Source organism: Microchirus variegatus (genome assembly GCF_963457635.1).
Source record: "Microchirus variegatus genome assembly, chromosome: 8".
In the NCBI taxonomy this organism is placed as follows: Eukaryota; Metazoa; Chordata; class Actinopteri; order Pleuronectiformes; family Soleidae; genus Microchirus; species Microchirus variegatus.
The window spans coordinates 21,406,599-21,431,238 of record NC_139809.1 but is presented as its reverse complement, the minus strand read 5'-3'; the positions used below and the strand labels follow the sequence as shown (position 1 = coordinate 21,431,238).

At 41.3% G+C, this 24,640-nt stretch overlaps 2 protein-coding genes across 2 annotated transcripts in view; one reads left to right on the top strand and one right to left on the bottom strand.

Annotated features, from left to right (window-relative positions):
- The window catches only part of kcp (kielin cysteine rich BMP regulator), a gene marked incomplete at both ends in the record, with an annotated part of 49,634 nt that extends 39,288 nt beyond the window's left edge, over nt 1-10,346 (bottom strand). The window contains 5 exons of the mRNA XM_083894278.1: nt 4,243-4,411; nt 4,503-4,807; nt 6,015-6,087; nt 6,512-7,065; nt 10,304-10,346. Of these exons, the coding sequence (XP_083750404.1) occupies nt 4,243-4,411; nt 4,503-4,807; nt 6,015-6,087; nt 6,512-7,065; nt 10,304-10,346 (1,144 nt within the window). The remainder of the gene's footprint in view (nt 1-4,242; nt 4,412-4,502; nt 4,808-6,014; nt 6,088-6,511; nt 7,066-10,303) is intronic.
- Nucleotides 10,347-13,180: 2,834 nt separating this feature from the next.
- Nucleotides 13,181-24,046, top strand: LOC310931166 (cadherin-related family member 5; the record flags this gene model as incomplete). Its single annotated transcript, XM_083894277.1, has 14 exons — nt 13,181-13,268; nt 13,369-13,571; nt 16,453-16,509; nt 16,611-16,703; nt 16,791-16,877; nt 16,959-17,069; nt 18,703-18,873; nt 19,329-19,419; nt 19,704-19,810; nt 20,683-20,883; nt 21,118-21,249; nt 22,047-22,125; nt 22,262-22,452; nt 23,183-24,046. 14 exons carry the CDS (start codon nt 13,181-13,183, stop codon nt 24,044-24,046), a joined length of 2,475 nt encoding a protein of 824 aa, XP_083750403.1.
- Nucleotides 24,047-24,640: the final 594 nt, after the last annotated feature.

Genomic DNA, 24,640 nt, shown 5'->3' with positions numbered 1-24,640 from the left:
GGAACTGGTTCCCTTGTGTTTATTGATGATGTAACTGCTGACAAAAGCAGCAGGATGAATTCTGAAGTGTTTCCAGCAATATTATCTGCTCATATTCAGCCAAATGCTTCAGAACTCATCTGACGGCGCTTCACAGTGCAGATGGACAATGACTCAAAGCAAACTGCAAAAGCAACCAAAGAGTGGAATGTTATGCAATGGCCAAGTCAATCACCTGACCTGAATCTGATTGAGCAGGCATTTCACTTGCTGAAGACCAAACTGAAGGGAAAATGGTTCCAAGAACAAGCAGGAACTGAAGACAGTTGCAGTAGAGGCCTGACAGAGCATCACCAGGGATGAAACCCAGTGTCTGTGATGTCTATGCCTTCCAGACTTCAATCTGTAATTGACTAGAAAGGATTTGCAACCAAGTATTAAACAATGAAAGTTTGATTTATGATTGTTTAGTTTGTCCCATTACTTTTGGTCTCCTAAAAAGTGGGAGGCACATATAGAAAGTGTTGTAATTCCTACAACATTCACTTGATTTGGATGTTAATCCCCTCAAATTAAAGCTGAAAGTGTGCAGTTAAAGCACATCTTGTTTCATTTCAAATCCATGGTAGTGGTGTATAGATCCAAAAAGAAGAGAATTGTGTCAATGTCCCAATATTTATGGACCTGACTGTATATCACAGTGTAACAAGCTTTGTAAAAATGTTTCTCAGTATTCACATAGTATACTGTATGTGTCGTTTTTCTATACTGGAGGGACCAACATGTCACTATGTAAATGTACAGTCAGGACATAATTAAGTTGTGTTCCAGTGTCAGTCCTTTTCAACAGTTCTTTATGAATTGCTCTGTGTCTCTCTGAGTTCACACAGATGATAAATGCGGTGCCTTCATCCTCATAACAGCTGTTAAAATGACTTATGTCCTCCACTTCCTCAAGAGACAGCTAGACAGTCCACTGTTTAATAGCCGTGGTATATCACGAGGTATCCAGTGGCTGAATCCCATTACTCTGTGAATGCACAAGGCTGATAGCCTGGGCCCGGTTTTTCAAAATGTTTAATCTGGATAAAATTGATCCGGTTTCAGTAATCCTTTTTTTTTTTTGCTATCCATGATCACGTAATCCATCTTACTTTTGAGCCGGTTTTTCAAAGCAACATCGGATTGGATCAATCTTATCCGGATAGAAACTCCTCACCAAATCTGGATAAGCTCAAATAGGATAGACAATCAACAATGTAGAACTATAGATATGTAAAGAGCAACAAGTAGAATATAGAATAGCAATGCAATTGAGCATTTAAATGGAGGTCTTAAGAGGTGTTTTCTATGCCTTAACTACATGAGAGCGGAACCACAGAAAGCAAGCAACATAACCCTTGCCTGTGTTGTCCTGAACAACATCACTACCAAACAGGACGTACAGCAAGGGACAAAATAGTTAGACACTATTTCTGATTTGGATTTGTTTTGGATTTCAGAAACAGTGATGCCATTTGCCATTGCTTTGCTATTCTGTTTTATCATTGCATGCGTCACTAAAAAATAATCTAAAAACAAAACTATTTTGATTGTGATATGAATACACATTAATTAGTGATAGAATTAAATATATTATTTGTGGTCAATATTGACAGCTGCTTGGGGAATTATTTAGGCCAAACTCTTGCTGTAGGCCTATACTGAAAGGCTAAATACGTTATAGCCTACCTAATTACTGTAGCCTGATGGATGACCAAATCAAATTAAAACCTTATGAATAAATAGGATATCTTGTAGGCTATACTGCATGATCCAAATATAGTATTATTTGATACAGTTTTAAAGTTTCATTACATTTTGGGCCTGAACTCCATGCTGAATCCACCTTTCTGATGGGATCAGTTTAATCCAGATTTTTTTTGGATCAAAGTCATCCCAATCCTACTACAAAGTTGTGAAAAACCCAAACCAAAGGTTTGATCCGGATCAAGACCAGGATCGGAATACGTGATCTTATCCGACTACGTAATCCGTTTTTTCTTTTGAAAAACCCATTTTCAGGATTTGATCCAATCCGTTATCCAAAATCCAAGCGGATTATTTAGGAGTTTAGCCACTGAAGCTGCTGAACCAAAGGAGTTTCAAACAAGCCTCATACTGACAGAAGAACCTCGAACTGTGGAGGGCAGTTACACCTCTTACAAATTATTATTTTTATGAGAAGAAGACAGTGGTTCAATGAAATGGGGGTCACAACAACAGCAGAACTGCTAAAAAAATGACTGTTTTCACATTAGCCTGGTAAAGCCAGTTAGCACATTTTGTTTCAGATTTTCCTCCCTGGTTCCTCTTGTCTACCCTGCCTACATGATGTGTCCTTGAGCAACATATGGTTCTGTTAACTAACTGCAAACCATCTCTCCTGTAAGTTCAGATTGGGCTCTTAATGTAATCAGCTCATTCTCCTCAAGTGGTGTTCTCCTCACCTGCAGCTCATTTTATTATTAGTTCCTCGGCCCACATTTTCTCTGACAGATGTTCTTGTATAGTTTAGCATCCAAGCTCAACAGCATTTATTGTTCTGTTTAAGCCCCGCCCCACACTAGAGGATAATTGGCCAGATTTTGGTCCCGAACTGGCCCTTCTAACAGTCGTGGGTGTCTGCCGATTTTAGGCTTATTTTGAACAGATTATCTGGCCAAATTATCCCGTAGTGATTTTAACATCTTTAAAGCTCACATAGAGTGGTCCTGTTGCACATATATGTGAGTTATGGAGGTCTACTTACATATATTAACTTGTTTTTATGGTCAAAAACCTCCTAGTTGCTGTAAACGAGCCAATAGAAATCCTCTTTTCTGACGGTGTTTCCCAGCCGCGAGATTTGAGACTCAACTCTTTCACCCAGAAGACAGAGTGTTGTGATTGGCCAGTACCCGGAAGTGACATATTCAGCACACCCGCTCTCAGAAGCACAGCTCCCCCCTCTGGAACGGTGGATGCACTGCTACTCATCATCAAAACATTGTTTTAACAATGTTTAAAAATAGCTTCTTCACGACTCCCCGCCGCAGTCCCTTTGACGACCTTTGACCCGGAGTCAGACCCAGAGTCAGAAGACACTGTCACTCGTGAAACACCTCCACAACGGACGTTATTCTTCTTCTGTGGTTCAATGTACGCAACCGGATGTGCCCGGACTAGTGGCCGCACCAGGAGGATCTGCTGTTCAGGAGAACCGCTGTTTACGTAACTGGACCAGGTTTTTTCAGAGATCTCGCTGAGCCCGAGATTATAATAAAACACAGCGTTCTCAGCAGTGGCTGAACTGTTTGTTTAGAACCTTCAGGGCTTCATAAAAAAGGTAATGACGCAGATACAAACTAAAAAACAGCCTTAATTGGAACTTAAGGTCTTGGTCCGCTTTAAACACATCAGCATCACAATTTCAAACCGTAGTTAAGTATTAAACATTGATGACATGATATTTACAACTGAACAGCTTGGGGCATGAGCAGAACCCCCCAATAACCAATGAGAGCCACCTGACCAGGAAACAGATGTTGTGTATTTTTAGAGCCATGACATGTACAAGCCAAGTTGACTCCGTCTTCATCCACAGTTTGTTACCCCACATTTCTAAGCACAATCTATGTCTGTTTATGTTCTGAAGTCACGTTAAATCACGCAAGCTTCGGTGAGATCCCTCATTCCTGGAAACAGTGTGTGGTCCTGTGTTTTGGCTGGATCTAGTCTGTACTTTCTCAGGATTAAAACGTTAAAAATCTCCCATACTTTTTAAAATTTAAGTCAGATTTGAAAATCCTTTAGTGTGGGGCAGGCATGAGTGGACCTGACCTGACCTGACCTAAATTCTGTTTTTGACCCTGAATGTTTGCCTGCCACTCAACAGATGTGTTTGTCTGTTGGAGTGATACCTTGCTTTCACCTTTGAGTAAATCCAAAGTTCCTGAAACTGAATCCTGGTTTTGTCACTTGGTTTGTGCTTTTGTGTCCTTCTCACCCTCAGAATCAGAGGTCAAAACCAAACATACTCCTCCACTTTGACAGGTATTAGATCAACAGAGGTCAGAGACAGGGACCACAAACTAGCATTTGTTGTTGTTGGTGTTAGGTTGCTGTCAGATAGATGTATGTTTGTGTGTGATTATAGTCTTCCTATACTCTATCCCCATCTTTTTTTTTTCATACAGGACAGTGAAAGACTTGAAGAACAAGCAGAAGCTGAGTCATCTTTACCTCTGATGTTAGACCGACATGTGACCTTTCCAGATGCGCAAGTACAGACAGTGCTGAGGTCGATTTGCCAGCTCTGGCCATCGTCCACTTCACGTCCCTCCCACTCACATCGCTGCCTCACACACTCGCATTCTTCCAGGAACTTAACGCGTGATTGTAAGTCTGTGTTCTGTTTTTAAAAAAGTAAATACAATATTAACATATCATGCCATATTACATCATATTAGTTACTAATTAGAAAGATATACATCTGTGGCTACCTGAGCTTTAACCATGTCCAGCATATGTGCAAGACCCTTCACTGTTTTCTCCAGCTCCTTCAGCCTGTCGTCTTTCTGGCTGTGAGAAACAGACTTGACTCCTTGAGGAGACCCCGGAGGCCCCAGGATGACACCTCTCTGCAGCTGGTCACTCTGGATGTCCAGGGGATAATTGCTGCTTTGGTCCACGGGCCTGCAGCTTGTTTGGGGTTTACTAGTGAGGTCGCCCTGCTGAGATGTTCCACTGCTGTCACTCATAGAACCTGAGCTCCGGGCATCTATGTTCTTGGAAGGAGACAGATTATCTGGGGAAGAGAATGGTCGAGTTAGTAGTTCAGTGGTTATAAGAGGTCATGACACAGTGAGGTAGACTGAGCAGACTGAGCTCACCATAAGAATATGTATGTTGCATTATCTCAGTGTTAGACATATTTACTGCTGGGTCTCTGTATAGTTTTGTGCAGGAGAGGACAGGCCTAGATTTTTATTAGGTGAGTCTGGCTAAAATCTGATTCCCCACACAAGGAGCAAACTGGTAGCACACACAGTGCTATCAACACACTTTAAAGAACCCAGACTATTGCTTCAATATGTTAGAGGGAATAAAAGAACACACTCAGAACCTGAACAAACATTTGGGAAAAACACAGTCGAAGCTAAGCTCCTCAGAGGAATAATAAACTAACTGTTTGGGAGACCTTCTGCCAGAGGGACATAAGATATGTTCTAATGCACATCGACCGCGGTGGTCCTGACACTGAGCTGTCACCACGAGATACATGATTCCAGACATAATAAAACAATTATGTGTTTATCAGTGACACTGAAACCTCTGGGGAAGTGTACATTCTCATCATGTGACAAGCCCACACAACATTCTGTCATACACAGATACACGTGTATAAAATAAACACACACAACTCAGTATGTACTGTACACACACACACACACACACACACACACACACACACACACACACACACACACACACACACACACACACACACACACACACACTTACAGCATTTAGAAGCAGTTAAAGCTGTAGTACGTAACTTTTAGATATACACAAACGTCTGTTACATTCAACTCCAGAGTCTCGGTGTGGCAGTGTTTGGATCTCACACAGGAAGTGATTTGTTTTATGTCCTTGTTAAAAACACAAAGAAGAGCCCACAAAAGAATGATCTTGTACTGCTCAAAAACCCCAGTTGTTCAGCAGTTTAACAGGATTATTGCTTCTTGTCCTGCCCACCCCTGCACTGCTGCTGTATACACACAAATTCTCCCTCAGTTTTCGGATTAAGGATGCAGCATACAAATAACATTACATTCTTCTCAAACAGAGGCAGAATAATAACGTCAACAATATGAACAAAAGCTTTAACTCTGAAATGTTTACAAAACGCTATTTTGTGAGGAATTTTCTAATGATTTCCTTTGTTTCTTTGACACTTCAAGAGGAAAAGATGCTCACGCAGGTTAGATTTACAGTAGTTGATGTTTGTTTACCTGTTACGTTGTCACAGGACCACGGACGCTGTCCATAAGGTGTCAGTGAAATCTCAGCTCTCTTCAAATGACCCTGCATTCATGAAGAAAAAAACACTTACATGTTGTATTGTTGTGTGTTTGTGTTTGTTGTATCATGTCACAAGGGTTTACTGAATGTAAAGTGCACCAAAGACATACAAAGTAAAGTGAATAAAAGTTGTAAATAGTTTCTTTTGTTTTGGCCTTACAGAAATATGAATTTGATTTATATCATAATATCTATATCAATATGAAATGATGTAAAAAGAACATCGAATTTCCCCATATCACCAAAATCTAATTATTAGAAATATTATTTCAGATATTCTTTTTCACAGCTGTGCTCAGCAGGTTGTGTGCTGTGTCTGTGGGCAGCATGTGAATAGTAAGTTCCATTTGGGATGTGAGTGGTCATCAAGTGCTATTCAAACACAGACTATTTGCTATTTAAATATGTCACTGCAACTTAAACTCACACTAAATTTGCTGTCTTTTTGTCCGGGAGTGCTAGAGAGGGTGATGAGAACATTTTGTGGCAGTTCCAGTTCGATCCTCTCTTCGTTTTCTATCGGGACAACAACAGCATCTTGACAGTTGACGAAAAACACCAGTCTGTCAGGCTCCAGGCTCACAGCCAGCTGCACCCAGGCCGCCCTGGAGAAGGGGTTTCTACTGGGGAAGTGAAAGCTGGCAGGGCCCTGTGAAGATCCTTCTCCTCCAGGGTGATAGTCCAAACGCAGAGTGTCATCGACAGTGGAGGAGATGATTTGGAGAATGGGTGAGGACTGAGAGGAGAGAGAAATGAGACTGGCAGTGGAAGCTGACGACTGATGCCCCACCAAATAAACGCCAATGCTGCCCTGCAGTTTGGAGAACAGGAAGTGGGAATATTCCGGAGGTAGAGTCAGATACGGTGCTCTGGAACGTATTTTGTATATGACACTGTCAGGACTGGGCTGACTGCCCAGCACTGACTGACTCACACCACTAATGTGGGAGGACATGTGAAGAGCTTCTAGAAGGTCGATCACTACGGGACAGAGATACGACAGAGAGTTAGACTTTTACCACGCTGTTCACATACAGTACATATGGTGCGTTCCATTTCGAGTTGGAACACAGAATTTCCAACTCAGAGCAACCTCACCAACCTCGACATGGGATTTCAGGGTGGCTACCACCCAGTGTGCGAAATACCCATTAATAATCAGGGGGGTCTAGACCCCTGTATTTCGCACAGTGCTACCACCTTACAAACATGGTTACAGTTCCGACTTCCAGGTTCAGATGTAAATGGAACGCAGTTATAGTTGAGGCCACGCTCTGGCTAGAAGTCTGTAACCAGGGCCCGGGATTACGTGATCATGGATAGCAAAAAAAAGGATGACCAAATCCGGATCAATTTTATCCAGATTAAACCTTTTGAAAAATAGGGGGCCCTGGTGTCGTTCCAGACTTCACTCGCTGCAGTCTCACATCTAAGTCATCACAATATCCACCTTTACCACCTCAAAATATCTCCAGTCATCCGCTCATCACTCCTCATCCACGCATTTATTTGTTTTTAGTATTTATTGATTCCATCATTTATAATTTCAAGAATTCAATCATTTGTCTTATTTGACATTTTCCTCATTCATGATCTGTTTTAGGATTTCATAAACGCCAGCAGTATAGTGTACATTAGGGGGTGGGTGCCTGGCTCAGGGATGCCTCAGACCTGGTGGGATTTGAACCAGCAAAGCACTTTTGATTCATCTGTCATGTGATGGATTAACAGTTTGGTGCAAAATTTGTCTGAACGTTTCTCAAACCTCAAAATGTTGATGTTCTCAAATGTTTTGTCCACAAATGAGATGATATTATGTTATATTAGATTAGACTTTATTGATCGCACACTGGGGGAATTCACTTATTCAATCCAATCTCACTACATTGATATAAAATACGCAATATAAAATATTTTAAATATACACTGTGAATGGTAGAGAGATGACCATGTATGTAAAAAGTGTTTATAAATATTACATGTTATATTAAAGTACTAAAAGAGAAGAATATTTAACCTATTTTGTAAACGTTTACATCCGTTAATTAACTACATTTTTCTGTTTTCTTTGTTATATGGACCAAAGAAACCAGAAAATATTTCCATTTAAGAAGCTCAAACTAATAATGGATTTACATTATTCCTTTATATACCGCTGACAATTCTTCTGTCATTTGTCCTGCTTTTAACAACCAACATAAACATTCTTCCCATTTTACACACACATATACAACAATAAACATTTAAAAAAATGTGCATTTAAAGCCCAGAGGTCATGACTGACACAGTCCAACTCACCATTGTGTGCATGTGAAGCAGCAGCATGTCTCTGCACAGACACAGTAAACAGCCAGAGCAAATGAACCCACAGCAGCACGAGTGCTTTACAGCTCTCCATTCTCCCACACGAAGACTTCTGCGAGAGTTCAAACACTTCACTGATAAGCCACAGCAGTCATTGTCCTCTAAAGCCGTTCTGGAGCCATGCATTCCCCTCTGCCTCTCTGCAGCGAGTGAAAGAGCGCGCACAAGAAACATGGAACATCTGGACGCAGGCTGGGCGAGGCGTCACTTCTTCTGTGCACTCACACACACACAGACACGCACATACACACGCACACGCACACACAGACACGCGCGCGCACACACAAAACCTGGTCTGGATACTGGAGAGGAGCCATGAGTAAGAAATGACTGTGTGTGCGTGTGTGTGTGTGTGTGTGTGTGTGCGCGCGCGCGCGCGTGTGTGTGTGCGTGTATGTGTGTCTGTGTGTGTGTGTGTGTGTGTGTGTGTGTGTGTGTGTGTGTGTGTGCGCCTCTCTTGTGTTGTTGGATCACTGTGGTGATGACAGCACACCCAGGTGTCCCTAATGGTGAAAACAGACTTTTGTTGAGGCTCCTGCAAACTTAGCAAACACTCAGTAAATATCTGCAGTAAACAACTGATTAAGGATTTGAAAAAGCATGAATTAAACATTTAATTTCCATATGTGCTGGCATGTGAGTGAAATTGAGATTATCACTTATCTTCTACACACACCCAGTCCCTCTGGATGGCTGATTTAAGATTAGGGATGACAGATTTCCCTTGTCTTTGTGTTTATCTCATTTGTAGCATGGCTTATTTTTGATATAATAAAATCGTATTATCTTCTGCTTATTTATCATTAGGATATATATTTTTTTTTTAATCTATATTTAACTCTTTCACAGCAAATTCCTCATTTGCAAACTGATGAGAAAGCATTTCCTCACAGTCCTGATTAGTTTAGACTAACACAATAATTCCTTTTTTCTTAATGGCATGAACCTGTATTAAATGTCTATTACTGAATCTATCAACCTCATGATTTTACACCTACATCTCTGCTGACCTCCAGTGGCCATGTGCTGTCATAGAAGGTCTACACAAAAATATACATTTACATCTAAATGTTAAATCTAAATCTAAATCTAAATCTAGATCTAGATCTAAATCTAAATCTAAATCTAAATCTAAATCTAAATCCAAATCTAAATCTAAATCTAAATGTTAAATCTAAATGCTAAATCTAAATGTTAAATCTAAATGCTAAATCTAAATGCTGAATATAAATATAAATGCTAAATGCTAAATGCTAAATCTAAATCTAAATCTAAATCTAAATCTAAATGCTAAATCTAAATCTAAATGTTAAATCTTTCATTTGAAACTAGCTAATATGCAAATTCACACTGCCGGTAACCGGATGTAGCAAAATAAAAGCTCCAGGAGGTCATGCTGTGTGTGTGTGTGCGTGTGTGTGTGTGTGTGTGTGTGTGTGTGTGTGTGTGTGTGTGTGTGTGTGTGTGTGTGTGTGTGTGTGTGTGTGTGTGTGTGTGTGTGTGTGTGTGTGTGTGTGTACATGCTGGGACAAGAGCGTACAGTTTAAGAATGTGGGTTAATCTAGAGCAGCTGATGTTTGATAGCTAATCCCATGTCAGGCCTCGTTAGTAATCAGTAGTCACTTCACTTGAGCAAATCCAATGGCAGCATGTTTCACAGCCAAAGCACCTGCTCACACTCTCGTGACACATTCTAAATGTACGTGTTGAAATAAAAAACATTCTAAAGCGACTGAACAAAAGAGGAACATGTGGTATTGATTCATACTCAGAGGCTTGAATGAGAAGTGACTGTTGAGCTCAGGTGGTGAGGTCAAGTGCCTTAATTCATAGCAGACAAATCTCTTAAATTCACCTGTGACCCCAGTCTCTGACCTCACCATCAGGCCTCCTGCCATCTCTACTCTGATAGGCTGAGTGTCTGTGCCGGACCAGGTAAGCCCCGCCCTCAGGCTTTAGCCACTGAGCTGACGTTTATCCCACACAAGTGTGTGTGTGAGTGTGTTTGTGTGTGTGTGTGAGTCCACTGTTGCAGTTGCAGTGTGGCTCATTCATTAGTTTTTCTGTGTTTTTTTCATGTATGAAGACTCAGAGACGCTGCTTCATCACAAGTCAGGAGGATATGGAGCCTGACGGACAAACAACAGCAGGTCAGTCAGCTGATCCACTGTACACATTCACTGCCTTTCATACACGTAGGAGTCCAATCAGAAAATTTGTATTAGTATTGTCCCCAACATACACCCTACAGGACAACTCATTCACAGAATACAAAAAACATAGAAGAAGAAGAATATTGCACCTACTCTGAAAAAAAAGTAAAGAATACATTAAAATATAGACAGGACCTGACATTAAAAACTAAAACAAAGGACGCTGAAAACCAGTTACAACATGCATACACTCTCATTATTTTACATTTACATTACTTTAACTGCTATATGTTCCTTTTTTTGATTCATGTTGTCTATCCTTTGAAATGTGATATTGCTGCTTACCTTTCCAGTTTTATGATTACAGATGCAAAAGTTTGGGCACCCCTGTAAATGTTCATGATTTTCCTATATACATCATTGGTTGTTTGGATAAGAAATTTCAGTTAACTATATCATATAGGAGACAAACACAGTGATATTTGAGAAGTGAAATAAAGTTTATATGATTTACAGAAAGTGTGCAAGAATTATTTAAACAAAATTCTCAAACTCAAAATTGGTTTGGTAACCTCAGTGACCCTTGACCTCCATACACAGGTGAATCCAATCATGAGAAAGGGTATTTAAGGAGGCCAATTGTAAGTTTCTCCTCTTTGCATCTTCTCTGAAGAGTGGCAACATGGGAGCCTCAAAACAACTCTCAATGACCTGAAAACAATGATTGTTCAACATCATGGTTTAGAGGAAGGATACAGAAAGCTATCTCAGAGATTTAAGCTCTCAGTTTCAACTGTGAGGAACATTGTGAGGAATTAGAAGACCACAGGCACAGTTCTAGTTAAGGCCTGAAGTGGCAGACCAAGAAAAATCTCAGATAAGCAGAGGCGAAGGATGGTGAGAACAGTCACAGTCAACCCACAGACCAGCTCCAAAGACCTACAACATAATCTTGCTGCAGATGATGTCACTGTGCATCGTTCAACTATTCAGCGCACTTTACACAAGGAGATGCTGTATGGAAGAGTAATGCAGACAAAGCCTTTTCTCTGCACCCGCCACAAACAGAGTCGCTTGGAATAAGGTGCTGTGGAATAATGAAACTAAAATAGAGTTATTTGGGCAAAACAAGGGGCGTTATGCATGGCGGAAAAAGAACACAGCATTCCAAGAAAAACACTTGCTACCTACAGTAAAATTTGGTGGTGGTTCCATCATGCTGTGGGGCTGTGTGGCCAGTGCAGGGACTGGGAATCTTGTTAAAGTTGAGGGTCACATGGATTCCACTCAATATCAGCAGATTCTTGAGAACAATGTCCAGGAATCAGTGACAAAGTGACAAACAAAACAACGACCCTAAACACTGCTCAAAATCTACTAAGGCATTCATGCAGAGGAACAAATACAACGTTCTGGAATGGCCATCTCAGTCCCCAGACCTGAATAGTATTGAACATTTGTGGTGTGATTTAAAGCGGACTGTCCATGCTCAGAAACCATCAAACCTGACTGAACTGGAGATGTTTTGTAAAGAAGAATGTTCCAAAATACCTTCTGCCAGAATCCAGACTCTAATTGGAAGCTATAGGAAGCGTTTAGAGGCTGGGGGAGGGGGTTGTGGGTCGAGAGGTGAGCTGGGCAGGCTTTTGGAAATGGCCACAGGCCCGACTCAGTTTCCTCCTCAGAGCAACCTATGATACTCTGCCCTCCAGCAGTGGCTGGGCACTGAACAGGCAGGAGGTGCGGCAGGCCTAGAGCCCAGCAGGTGACAACATCTACCTGTTCAAACCAATACCATCTGTGGAAGAAGACTCGCCCCCGTCTTAGGTCATGATGTTTCCACATGAACCACAACGACTGTTGATCTGCAGGAATTGTGTTTTGTGCCCCCCCCCACTACACTCCAGATCAGAGGTTCAAACTGGTGGCTCATGGGCCACATGTGGCTCCCTAATCAATTTTATGTGGCCTGACAGTTTATATTATGTCCTTTATACACTGTTGTGTGGCCGAGGCACAGGAGTATAGACAAACTAGAATGCATTTCCGGGGGAACTGCAGAGTGTGCTTGGGCAAATGCTTCCGAAAATCAAAAATTCTTCTGGTAACTTTTGTGAGGCTTGGTCCAAGGCTCATGTACGTCAAGTTTCGTGAAGATTGGACAAAATTTGTGACCTGTGAAAGTTTAGTTTCGCTTACTCTTCAATCCAATATGGCAGAAGAACGATAAGGGTCAGTAACACTATCTTCAATTTCCACACTACACCGGTTCTGGCCGGACACCCAGGTCATTTGTATTTGTGACCCCTGCCCTTAGTATTTCTGTGCCCCTTGCAGTTACATATGTTATCCACTAGAGGGTGCACTAAATTGAGTGTAATAAGGTTTAGACAAACATGATTTTGGTTAGTTATTTTTGTGTTCTTATAAGAGCAGTTGAAATACAGTGATCACATTAGGTCAGAAACATTGAATTAAGGGAGGCTTCAAGGAACAGTGGGAAAGGTTAAAGGTCACTCTCTCTTTCTCACTCTCTTCTCTCAGACTGAACTAGTCCCTGAGGCCTTGTTGATCCAGGAATGGCTGGCTTCCCTGACCTGAGATGGACTGGAGCTGAGGCTCTGTTCTGCTCACTGCTGATCCTCCTGCATCTGTTCACAGCCACAGGTCCAAGCCGAGTCACATATGATCCTGTTTGAGTTTGGTTCTTGGCCCAGAGTGAATGTGTTTGTCACCCTTCTGCATGTGTGTTTTTACATGTACACAGCAATGTCAGGCTGGGGTGGATGTTTGGATGGTCAGGATGTCTTCACGACTATAAGAGAAAACAGCCGTCCAGGAGAGGTTGTGGCTGAGCTCATGGTTAAGGAGGTTGACTGGACACTGGAGGGGAAGGACGCTGGTTGGTTCTTCTTGGATGAAAGACACATTCGGCTGAATGCATCAGCTGACAGGCCTCTGGACCGAGAGGTAACAAGTGGTATACCTTATATTTACTTACATAACATCCATACATTTATGCAGATGATGGAATATTCCAACATGAAATAAAAAAATTAACAGACAAAACCCAAGAGAAGGGCGTTCAAAAAGGAGGAGGTTGAATTCTAAGTTCCCTTCTCTTGCTCCTCTGTTAAATGACACAAAAAATAAATGTGCAAATAACTTATTTGAAACTTATATATGTATGAAATTTGCTTTGGAATTTGGAACCATTTGCTTCTGAAAAAGAAGAAAGAAGAAATGAAAGGGTTTTCCAAGGGTTCTTGGTAACAATAATGGTTCCAGTAAGAACCATTTTGATCCAGAGAACCCTTTAAAACCCCTTTCCTGAATAAAGGGTTTTAAAAGGGTTCTTGGTGGAACCCTCCAAAAGGGTTCCAGGTGGAACCTTTATAAAAAAGGTTCTACCTGGAGCCAAAAAGGGTTCTCCTATGAGGACAAGCCGAAGAACCTTATATGTGGTTCTACTTTTCTAAGAGTGTGCTTACTATGAAAGACAATCCTGACGGTGCCCCTGCCTGGTGTAGTGTGATAAATCAGCGAAAATGAAAGGAAAATCAAGGATGCACACCATCGGGCCATGGTCAACCCATATCCAAAATTTTATGTCGATCTGACTAACGGTCAGAGAGATAGTGGTCTCGTCCACAGACCTTGGTGTGGAGGGCAGGTCAGTTAATACCCAGTGTTGGCCCTTAATGTTACTTGCCTTTCTTAGGTGTGAGAATTGATCAATGTAAGTTGTGAAAAAGGCCAGTGCAGAGGTCCATGTGTGCACAGCCATGATCTACACTTATATATCGATATCGTGTTTCATTGACACTGTAACTGGCTGTGATGAGAAAGTGTTTTTAATTAAGAACAAACCAACAGAGATTGAACCTCAGAGCATAATCTCTCTGACATCATGGCAGCTTGGTGCGAGGTCAGCCAGATTATGAGTCTCACAGTCTGTCTACTTCTGTCACTCAGTCAGTAACATTCAGATACTGCTAGACTGACAACATTATAGGAACAACTGCAAATGTATGATTCAATTATTAAGTTACCATGTGACCATGAGGTATCATTAGTCAAATCAACTGTATTCAACAAAATCATCAGTTTAGTTTGTCACTGTCCCCTCTAAAGGTATGGCTTTCTTTCACATACCCTTGATAAAGCACAGATGTACACCATATAAATAATACATTTTCACCAAATAATAAGAAAAAACAGTACATGTAAAAAGCTTATTCTAAGGCTACAAAGCCCAAATGATACATTTATTTAAAGCTCACATAGAGTGGTCCTGTTGCACATATATGTCAGTTATGGCGGTCTACTTACATACCTTAACTTGTTTTTATGGTCAAAAACTTCCTAGTTGCTGTAAACGAGCCGATAGAAATCCTTTTTTCGGACAGTGTTTCCCAGCCGCGATATTTGAGACTCAACTCTTTCACCCAGAAGACAGAGTCTTGTGATTGGCCAGTAACCGGAAGTGACATATTCAGCACACCCGCTCTCAGAAGCACAGCTCCCCCCTCTGGAACGATGGATGCACTGCTACTCATTATCAAAACATTGTTTTAACAGTGTTTAAAAATAGCTTCTTCACGACTCCCCGCCGCAGTCCCTTTTATGACTTTGACCTGGAGTCAGACCCAGAGTCAGAAGACACTGTCGCTCGTGAAACACCTCCACAACGGACGTTATTCTTCTTCTGCGGTTCAATGTACGCAACCGGATGTGCCCGGACTAGTGCCCGGAGCGGGAGGATCTGCTGTTCAGGAGAAATGCTGTTTACGTAACCGGACCGGGTTTTTTCAGAGATCTCACTGAGCCCGAGATTACAATAAAACACAGCGTTCTCAGCAACGGCTGAACTGTTTGTTTTAACCCTTCAGGGCTTCTTAAACAATAATGACGCAGATACACTAAAAAACAGCCTTAATTGGAACTTCCTGTCTAGGTCCGCTTAAAAATATGCACTTCTAGAAAAAACTATTTGTGTAAAACAGACAAAACAACAACAACATTAATCTCCAAAGTTATGCACTGCAGCTTTGAGAAAAAGAAATAAAAAATTAGGTCAAGCTTAGCCTTGATAATAAAAAAATCCTCAAAGTAAATTGAAATTATGAGATAAAAAGTCATAATTATGAGATTAAAAGTTGTCATTATGATATAATTACTTACTTTGAATATATTTTTATTACCAAAGCTAAGTTTTACCTCTATTTTTCTGGTAGAAATGGGCTTCCATAATTTTAGTATAATATTTCTTGTTTACAAAGATTATAATGACTTAAAGGGACACTGTGTAGTATTTATGGGTTTATATAACCCAAAATCCACTTGTGTATACATATTATGTGCTCCTGCATTGTCTAGTCGCTGTATAATATTCTTTGTTTCATTTTCGTAGTGTTTCAAAAAGTCATGTAAAATAACATGGTCACGGGCCGCGGTTGCATAGCCACTGTTAGCAGCGAGACGCCATTTTTTTTCTACGGGAGCCTGTATAGACAAACGCGAGAGAACAAATCAAGTGTCGCTTTACTTGTAGCGGAAGTCCCGCCTCCTCTCTCTCCGCTTCGTCTGCTACGGCCTCGGTAGCTCGCCCTCTCCCTCGCCTCACGAACCTCATCTGCTGACACGGAGAAAGACAACGAGGACGACATTTGACCGTAGCACTCAGGGAAGGGAGGGGGTGAGCAGAGGAGCAGTTCTTTATTGTAAACTTCAGCCTCTCCTCTAGATGGCACTATAAACTACTTACTTCACCTTTAATGACTCTTTTTCAGTAAATGGTTGCAGCTCTGGTATGTGTATCTGATCTTCACCATGTGGTTCTGTCTCTCAGGTCCTCGGCCCCCTCCTCATGGCCAACCTCATATGTTCTTATGAGGAGACACTTCAGGTAAACTCTGTCCCATCATCATCATCATCATCATCATCATCATCATCTTATTCCTGACTCCTCACTCAAACATGAATGCATCTTTTTTGGGTTCCGTTTAGATTGTGTACAGGATCGCTGTGGAGATTATTAATGAGAATGATAACGCACCAGTGTTTGCAGAAAACACCACTCTGTCTTTTACCATCAGTGAGGTATGACGGTCACAAACATGCACACGAGCGTGTTCAACATCAAACTGCGACTTGTGTTGACACTCAGGTGTTTCCTGTTACTTTCAGCTGACTCCTGTGAACAGTGTGGCCTTCACTGTCCAGGCTGTCGACGCAGATAAAGACCACATCATTTACTCTATTGACCAGACATCGGTGTGTTTTCCTCTTTTACTCTAAACCCTATGAAAGGGAAAATGCCACATTTGTCTTGATGTTTCTGTTTGTGTTCCACAGCCTGATGCTGAGTATTTCATGGTTGACGTCCCAACCAGTGGAAAAGTAATCCTGTCCAAACCTCTGGACTATGAGACGAAGAATCTGCTCACTGTGACCATCCATGCTGTGGTATGCTGTGCATACGTCACTGCATGCATTCATCGCTGTCTCTTTAAGGGACATTTATACTCGCTGCCAGGTCGCAGGCATCAACATGGCAGCCATTGAAGAGGTTATTGTATAGAGCTGTATCTGAAATATATGGAAACGCAGGCAGTTGCCAGTCAGGACTTTATGTTATTTTCGTGACTAACTGGACTATTGACGCTATAAAACTTGACTTGATATTTTAGAATTGATTTTAAGATTATATTTACTCTTTGCTTTTATGACGCAGACAGATGGAAAGTTTGACAGATGAGGTTATTCTGGAGTCTCTGGACTGTGTTGTTTGCAGATGATATTGTAATAGAGTAGGACACGTGTCAAACTTAAGGCCCGGGGGCCAGATGTGGCCCGCCACGTCATTTTATGTGGCCCGCGAGTGATTAATTGGTCTTAAAAATATGTGTTAGAATAGGTCTATGCTGCTTTAAGGCTTGTGTTGATCATAAACTACATAACCCACAATGCATGGCGATTGCGTGACCCGCAAAGTGACGACATCCTGTCACTAGATCGCAGTGTATCATTGTATATGCATCATAGTTACTTTATTTTACATTATATTTGGTTACGTTTAGTTACATTTATTCTGTTACATCTGGCCCTTTGAGGGTAATCATTATGCTGATGTGGCCCTCAGTGAAAATGAGTTTGACAGCCCTGGAGTAGGAGAAAAGGAGGAAGACCACAGAGAAGGTTCATGGATGTTGAAGGAGGACATGAGGACAGATGGTGTAACAGGAGAGAACACAAGGAGAGTAGTTCCTTTGAGGGGGAACTGCAGGCAGGTCAAGGAATCTGTTAGTGTTTCTTTCAGTGTCTGAGGAGCAGCTGTCATCACAGGTGAGTGGTGTTGGCTTGAGGAGGAGGTGTGTCTTTGCAGGTAGAGTGGGGTGGAGTCAGGTGAGAGGAAACTGCTGATTGAACTGTGAAAACTCACCATGTCATTTATGTAAAGGACGTCTTTTAATATTCAGTAGCCCAGTGACACTTTCCCTCTGTTGCTATTGTACTGATTCTTATTTTACTGTGTTTTATTCAAAGAGAACTTGACTTGTGACAGAAGGGCTGCCAATTCTAAAATGCAGATCATCCGCTGTGGTGACCTTTAGAGAGGAGAGGGACAAGCACTTTTTTTTTCTTTTTTTTTTCTTTTTCTTCAGACAGACAATGGAGAATTGTTTTTTTATTATTATTATTATTATTAAAAAAATACATAAATAATAATAATAATAATTCAAATAATTACATAAGGTTTCAGTCAGAGGATAAATTTTCAGAAATATATGCACTAGGTACCATAACAACAAACACACATGTAATTAGAGATTTTACTTGTTATATATCTTACCCATTTTTCCCATCTTTTTTCAAAAATATAAACTTGATTTCTAATTCTCATTGTTATTTTTTCCATTACGTTTATCTCATTTACAAGATCCTTCCATTTTGGGATTAATTCAATTTTCACCTTTTAACCAATTTCTTGTCATTTGTTTAATTAATGCTACTCTTATTATTAAAAACAAATATACATCATTCTTCTTAATGTTTTCTGGAAGCACTAGAATAAACATCGATTGATTGATTATCTCAGGAAATGAACACAGCTGAGGGTTACAAGACCAGCGCCAACGTCTCCATCCAGATCCTGGACTCAGACGACCAGTATCCACAGTTCTTACCCTGCACGCTGCTTTTCCAAGATGAGACCAGTCACATCTGCAGCAGCCCTGTGTACACAGTCAATGTAACAGAGGGGGCAGAGGTCAGTGGCTAAACTCCTCCCTCAGTTACACCACACACACTGTTACATACTTGAGGACACTCATGTAATATCATGGATTTGCTTCCCCTCAGTAAATAGTTGTGCACATTTTTAAAATAATGGGCTTTATGGATTTTGACTTAAAAAAAAACTTAAAAACACACAATTTCTTATGAGTAGCGTGGTCGGACGAAATTCCTTACACTTAGCAATGGGCAGATAGATAGATAGATAGATAGATAGATAGATAGATAGATAGATAGATATATAGATAGATAGATAGATAGATAGATAGATAGATAGATAGATAGATAGATAGATAGATAGATAGATAGATAGATAGATAGATAGATAGATAGATAGATAGATAGATAGATAGATAGATAGATAGATAGATAGATAGATAGATAGATAGATAGATAGATAGATAGTACCATGTGTGTCTTTTGTTGCAGGACATTGTACTGGAGTTCTCTCCTGGTCCCATATATGCAGTGGATGGAGACAGAGGACTCAGTACTCCTGTCAGCTATGCTCTACTCTCAGGTAACTGTACTCCAGTGTTTCCCTAACGTTTGATATGGAGAGCCTCTTTTTAAAGATGACAAGCTATCTAAAGAAAAACACACACAAAAAAAAAACAGGGCAAGAGCAACTCTGTGCAGGTGTTACAGATATTTACAGCCATATCTGTAGCACCTGATATTACATTGATTTATTAAACAAATCAAAATAAAAATCTTTGAGACTTTGGGAACCACTTCAACTCTGTGCATGCAAGTTAATATTCTGTGCTTTCATGTCTGTTACTGTTTTTGTGGTCATGCTAGGAGACGATGAAGGCCGTTTCCTGATGGACAGAGAGACAGGACAGATGAAACTCATTCGGAGAGTGATGGACAGAATCACAACTCCAATGTTGCACCTTTGGGTCATGGTAAGATTCACATCTTTTCACATTCTCACTCTATGTTAATAGCATAAGTAAACAAAAAAAGAATGAAGAAGTAAAACCAGATATTAGTAATATTAATCAAAGTATTCGGGAAATCATTTGTAACCCTGGCTAACTATGTACATATATACAGTAAATCTATAAATAATTAGATCTTTTTCACTAATATGATGTTGCTGGACAAAATCAGTGGAGTGGGTTCATGGATGATGTGAAGTTGGACAAGAGGACAGAAGACACAAGGGAGAGGACAAGATGGACGCAGATGATCTGCTGAGGTGAGCCCTCAAGGGAGAAGCTGAAAGAAGAAAAAGAAGAAGAGACTGCCAAATAATGAGCTGTTGTTTTAGACATCCACCAACTGACTGACTGCCAAATAATGAGCTATTCTAGACATTCACCAAGAGACTGACTGCCAAATAATGAGCTATTCTAGACATTCACCAAGAGACTGCCTGCCACATAATGAGCTGTTCTAAACATAAACAAACTGACTGACTGCCACATAGTGAGCTGAGAGCTAAACAGTGATTATATTGGACAACGGATGTTGAAGATGGAGCTGCAGGCTGGAGGAAAAGAGGAGGAGCACAGAGAAGGTTAATGGATGTTGTGAAGGAGGACATGATGACAGTTAGTGTAACGGAAGAGGACACAAGGGAGAGGACAAGATGGAGACAGATGATCTGCTGTGGCGACCCCTAAAGGGGAAAGCTAAAAGTAGAAGTATAGCTTGTACCAATTAACCACCTCCACATCTGTACATAGTCTGATTTGGACGCAATTGCATTTTTAGTGGTTTTTTTAGTGGTATGTGTATTAAAATCTTAACCCCTGCTCTCACTGTGTTTCAGGCATACCAGGATAACGACCCCAGGAAATACTCCGTTGCCAAAGTGACAGTCCGAATTCTGGCCACAAACCTCTTTTATCCAGAGTTTGACAGAGCAGAATATCATGGATTTGTAACAGCTGGAAAGAGCCATGCCTCTCTGGTCAACACCTACGGCGACAACGTGTTGATGTTACATGTTCAAGACCGGGATTTTCAGCATGTACACACACACACACACCCACACACACACCCACCCACACACACCCACCCACACACACACACACACACACACACACACACACACACACACACACACACACACACACACACACACACACACACACACACACACACACACACACACACACACACAATGCTAAACATTCTCAGTGCGTACTTGCATTAGTTTCTCCTCTCTGTCACTCATCACCTAATCTTCCTCACAAATTGACAGGGCTTCAACCCCATGATCTCATACACCTTCAGTCCCACATCCAATCACACAGACATCTACCAGGTCACAGAGGAGGGGCTTCTCATCGCCAGGACCAATCAGCTCACACCAAAACACAAACATGTTATTGAGGTGAGCTACATACAAAATGTTATCATGGAGCATTTAGATCGTAAAAGACCATTATGGTGACTATAAGTGACTGTAAAATTATTGTTGTGTCAGTTTACTATAGCATTTTTTTATTGTTAACTTTTTGCCAGTTTGTTTGTCTGTTAGCTGCACTGAAAAAGACAGAGGAATGTGTTGACACTGAGGCAAAAAGTGCTTACTTTAGTGATCCCATTTGTAAATACATTGCAAATTTGTGATGGAAATGATCAGATGAGAGGAGTTGTGTGTCAGGTCAGGAAAAACAGGTCAGGACAAGAAAAAAGTAAAGAAGACAATTAACTAAATCCAACAGGAAGGTGGCCATTTTGGCTTGAACAGCAATGTTGGTGCAATTTTGTGATATAACACACACATTTAGATTTACCCAAAGCTTCACTTAATGTTATATTGTGAAGTTGCGATTTCTGATGCACAAAAAAAGGTTTATAATAAGTTTAAAACTTGCGACCCACAGTGGAAAACAATCTGATGTGATTTTAACACACAAGGTAATAGAAAGCAGTTTAATGAGCTTTAAAATGAACCTGTATGTCCACACAGACTCGATGTTTAATGCAGTGCAAGTGCAAAATGTGAATCTTTCAGCAGGACCAAGCCTTTATGGGGCCTTAAAACAATTGATGCAAATGTAACACTATACATTGTATTAATCATTGTCGTGTTTTTTACTCCAAACCAGTGTTTTTTTTAACTGTAGAGGGCAGTAAAATCACATAAATGTCCCAGTATTCACTTGTATTTTTGCAAAATTTCAGGTGAAGGCGATAGACCAAGAGTCTGGTGATGCTGCCTCTACGACTGTAGTGATCGAGGTGTTATCTGAGGGACAATCAGGTGAGGACATGCACACACACACACACACACACACACACACACACACACACACACACACACACACACACACACACACACACAGAGAGACTTGTCGCCATACTGTAATATTACCTGGAACACTGTGTGTCCACTGCAGTTCCTCATAGTCCAGTGAAAGAGCAGCACCTGACAGGTTGTACTGTGGGCAAAGCCTTCTTCCTGAGCACGGTGATGATGACTGTGCTGGGATCTATCGTTTATTTGGCGATGTGGCTGAAGAGGAGACACAAGGGGAAGAGGAACCCACTGGAGAGAGGCTGTGTGGCTGAGGGCAAACACCCCAATGTGGTGAGATCATGATTATGACTACAATCTCCTAAATTCATACTTCAACAGGCTTTGTTAGTGAATAAACTCTGAAATATTATTTATTTATATATATATATATATATATTCCCACAGAGTTTACGGTGCTTCCAACTGGTGAGTTCTTCTATTTTTTCATCCCATTTCTGCATAAACCACTACTTGAGAAAAAAAAGAATTGTGTGACAAATGTGTAGGAAAGCTATTTTAACTATAAATGTGGTTATATATACTGTGTGTATAAATGTGGTGCCATCCCCAAGGCCGGTTGAATAAAAGCAATGTATAAATGCATGAAACATGTCAGAAAAACAATTATTTTTTGGATTAAAAATACAGTTTTAGTGACTTGGCAGCATTTATCAGGTTTCTGAGAAAAGAAAATGTGTTGACTCACATAAATATGCAATAATTTGCTCTCATCATCCTCCTCTTCCTCACATATACTGCACACAATGGTGTAGTGATATCAGATTAAGATGGAGTGAGAGATAAGGAGACTACTTATTATTTAATTCCTTATTATAATTTAGTTGTTTGTCTAATTTTTACGCACATACCCTGGTATATACAGCAGAACAGAGGAAGCTCGTGCACCACTCTTTTCATGTGGGTATGACCACAGATAGGTGTATAACAGCTTACTGAGCTGCTATGCAATCATAAGCATGTAAAAATATATATATATACCAAATATTAACTCTGTCCTCAGGTGAGTCAAGCAGGTGCTACACCTCACATGGAGGTGGGATCCTTCAAAAATGAGGAATACGGAAGCTGCAATCCTTCCTTTAGCTTCCCTGCTAACCCTGGTATCTGCATCACCCACCAGGATCCCCCCTCCTGCCTCCTGGGACTTGTTCCACCTACAACCACTGCTGCTGTACCCGACACCGCCGTCATCCCCGTGGAAGGTGTGTGCGGCCACGTCACGCTCCGTAGCTGCATTTCCACACCCACCAAAAGCTCTCCCACCTTCCACGTAGACACTGCGGCTGCATGCGAAGAAAACCTGGACTCCTCACCGCCTGTCGCACCCATGGAACCTCCTGTGCCACAACCTGAAACCAGTCCCAACCCAACAACTCCCCTCCCCAGTCCCAACTCAACTGTCATCAGCCCATCCTCGCAGTCCGGTGCTCACTTAAGCTACACCCAAGTTGCTTCAGTCGAACTTTCTCACAAACCTCATGTGAAGACACCCCCATATTCACCTTTACTGTCCTCACCCCTCCTCAAGCAGTTCAGTACCCCACCCCCACCCACCGCAGAGTGTGCACCTTTAAAAGCCAAGCTGGTTCATATAGACAACTCACCACCTACAGAAACACCACCTGTGACTCCACCCTGCACCTCACTGGACCACACAGACCAATCAGAGCACAGAAGGCCACAGAGGGTGAATTCAGGTAACAACAGCCAGGACAGCTGCAGGGCGGAGGATGAGGAGGACATCGGCATTCTGGGAGATGAAGATGCAGACGAGGACAACGAAGATGAGTTGGAGTCAGACGAGGAAGAGCTGCTGAGGGTGATGGCTCGCTGTAATCCCATTTTCATCTCATTCAGTAAGTGATGTTACTATGATGTCGCAGGGACTGAGGGGAAAAAGGTGGATGACAAAGATGATAGACAGAGGACGGAAGAAAAAGGAAGGATGAGAAGAGGGTGAGACTGAGGAGAGAACAAGAAGAACTGTGGAGGGCAGCGTGACACCTCTCAGTGTAGAAGAAGAAGAGGAAAGGCTGTACAGTAAGAGGTACAAGGCCGCCCTCCACAGTGTGAAGTTCTTTTACAAAGTACAAAATTGTCCTTCATTCTTATTTTCATTCCTTTCTTCAACATAGTTTCACAAAGTTTCTCAACATGGCTCAAAGCCCCCAAACCCAGCTGTCCTCCCGTCTCTCCATTCCCCTTATCCTTTTCATTCTCATCCTCACCCTGACAATCCCACCGGATTCTCCTACTCACCTGCAGAATTTCAACTCATAAAGAGACTTTGAATGTTGGAACGTCTGGTCTTGAGTCTGAGTATAATAGGAACTGCTGATCTACTGGGATTTTCACACATGACCATCTGTAGAGTTTACAGGGAATGGTCCATAAAAAAAGAGAAAATATCAGGCAAGCAGCAGTTCTCTGTGTGGAAATGTCTTATTTTGATGACCAG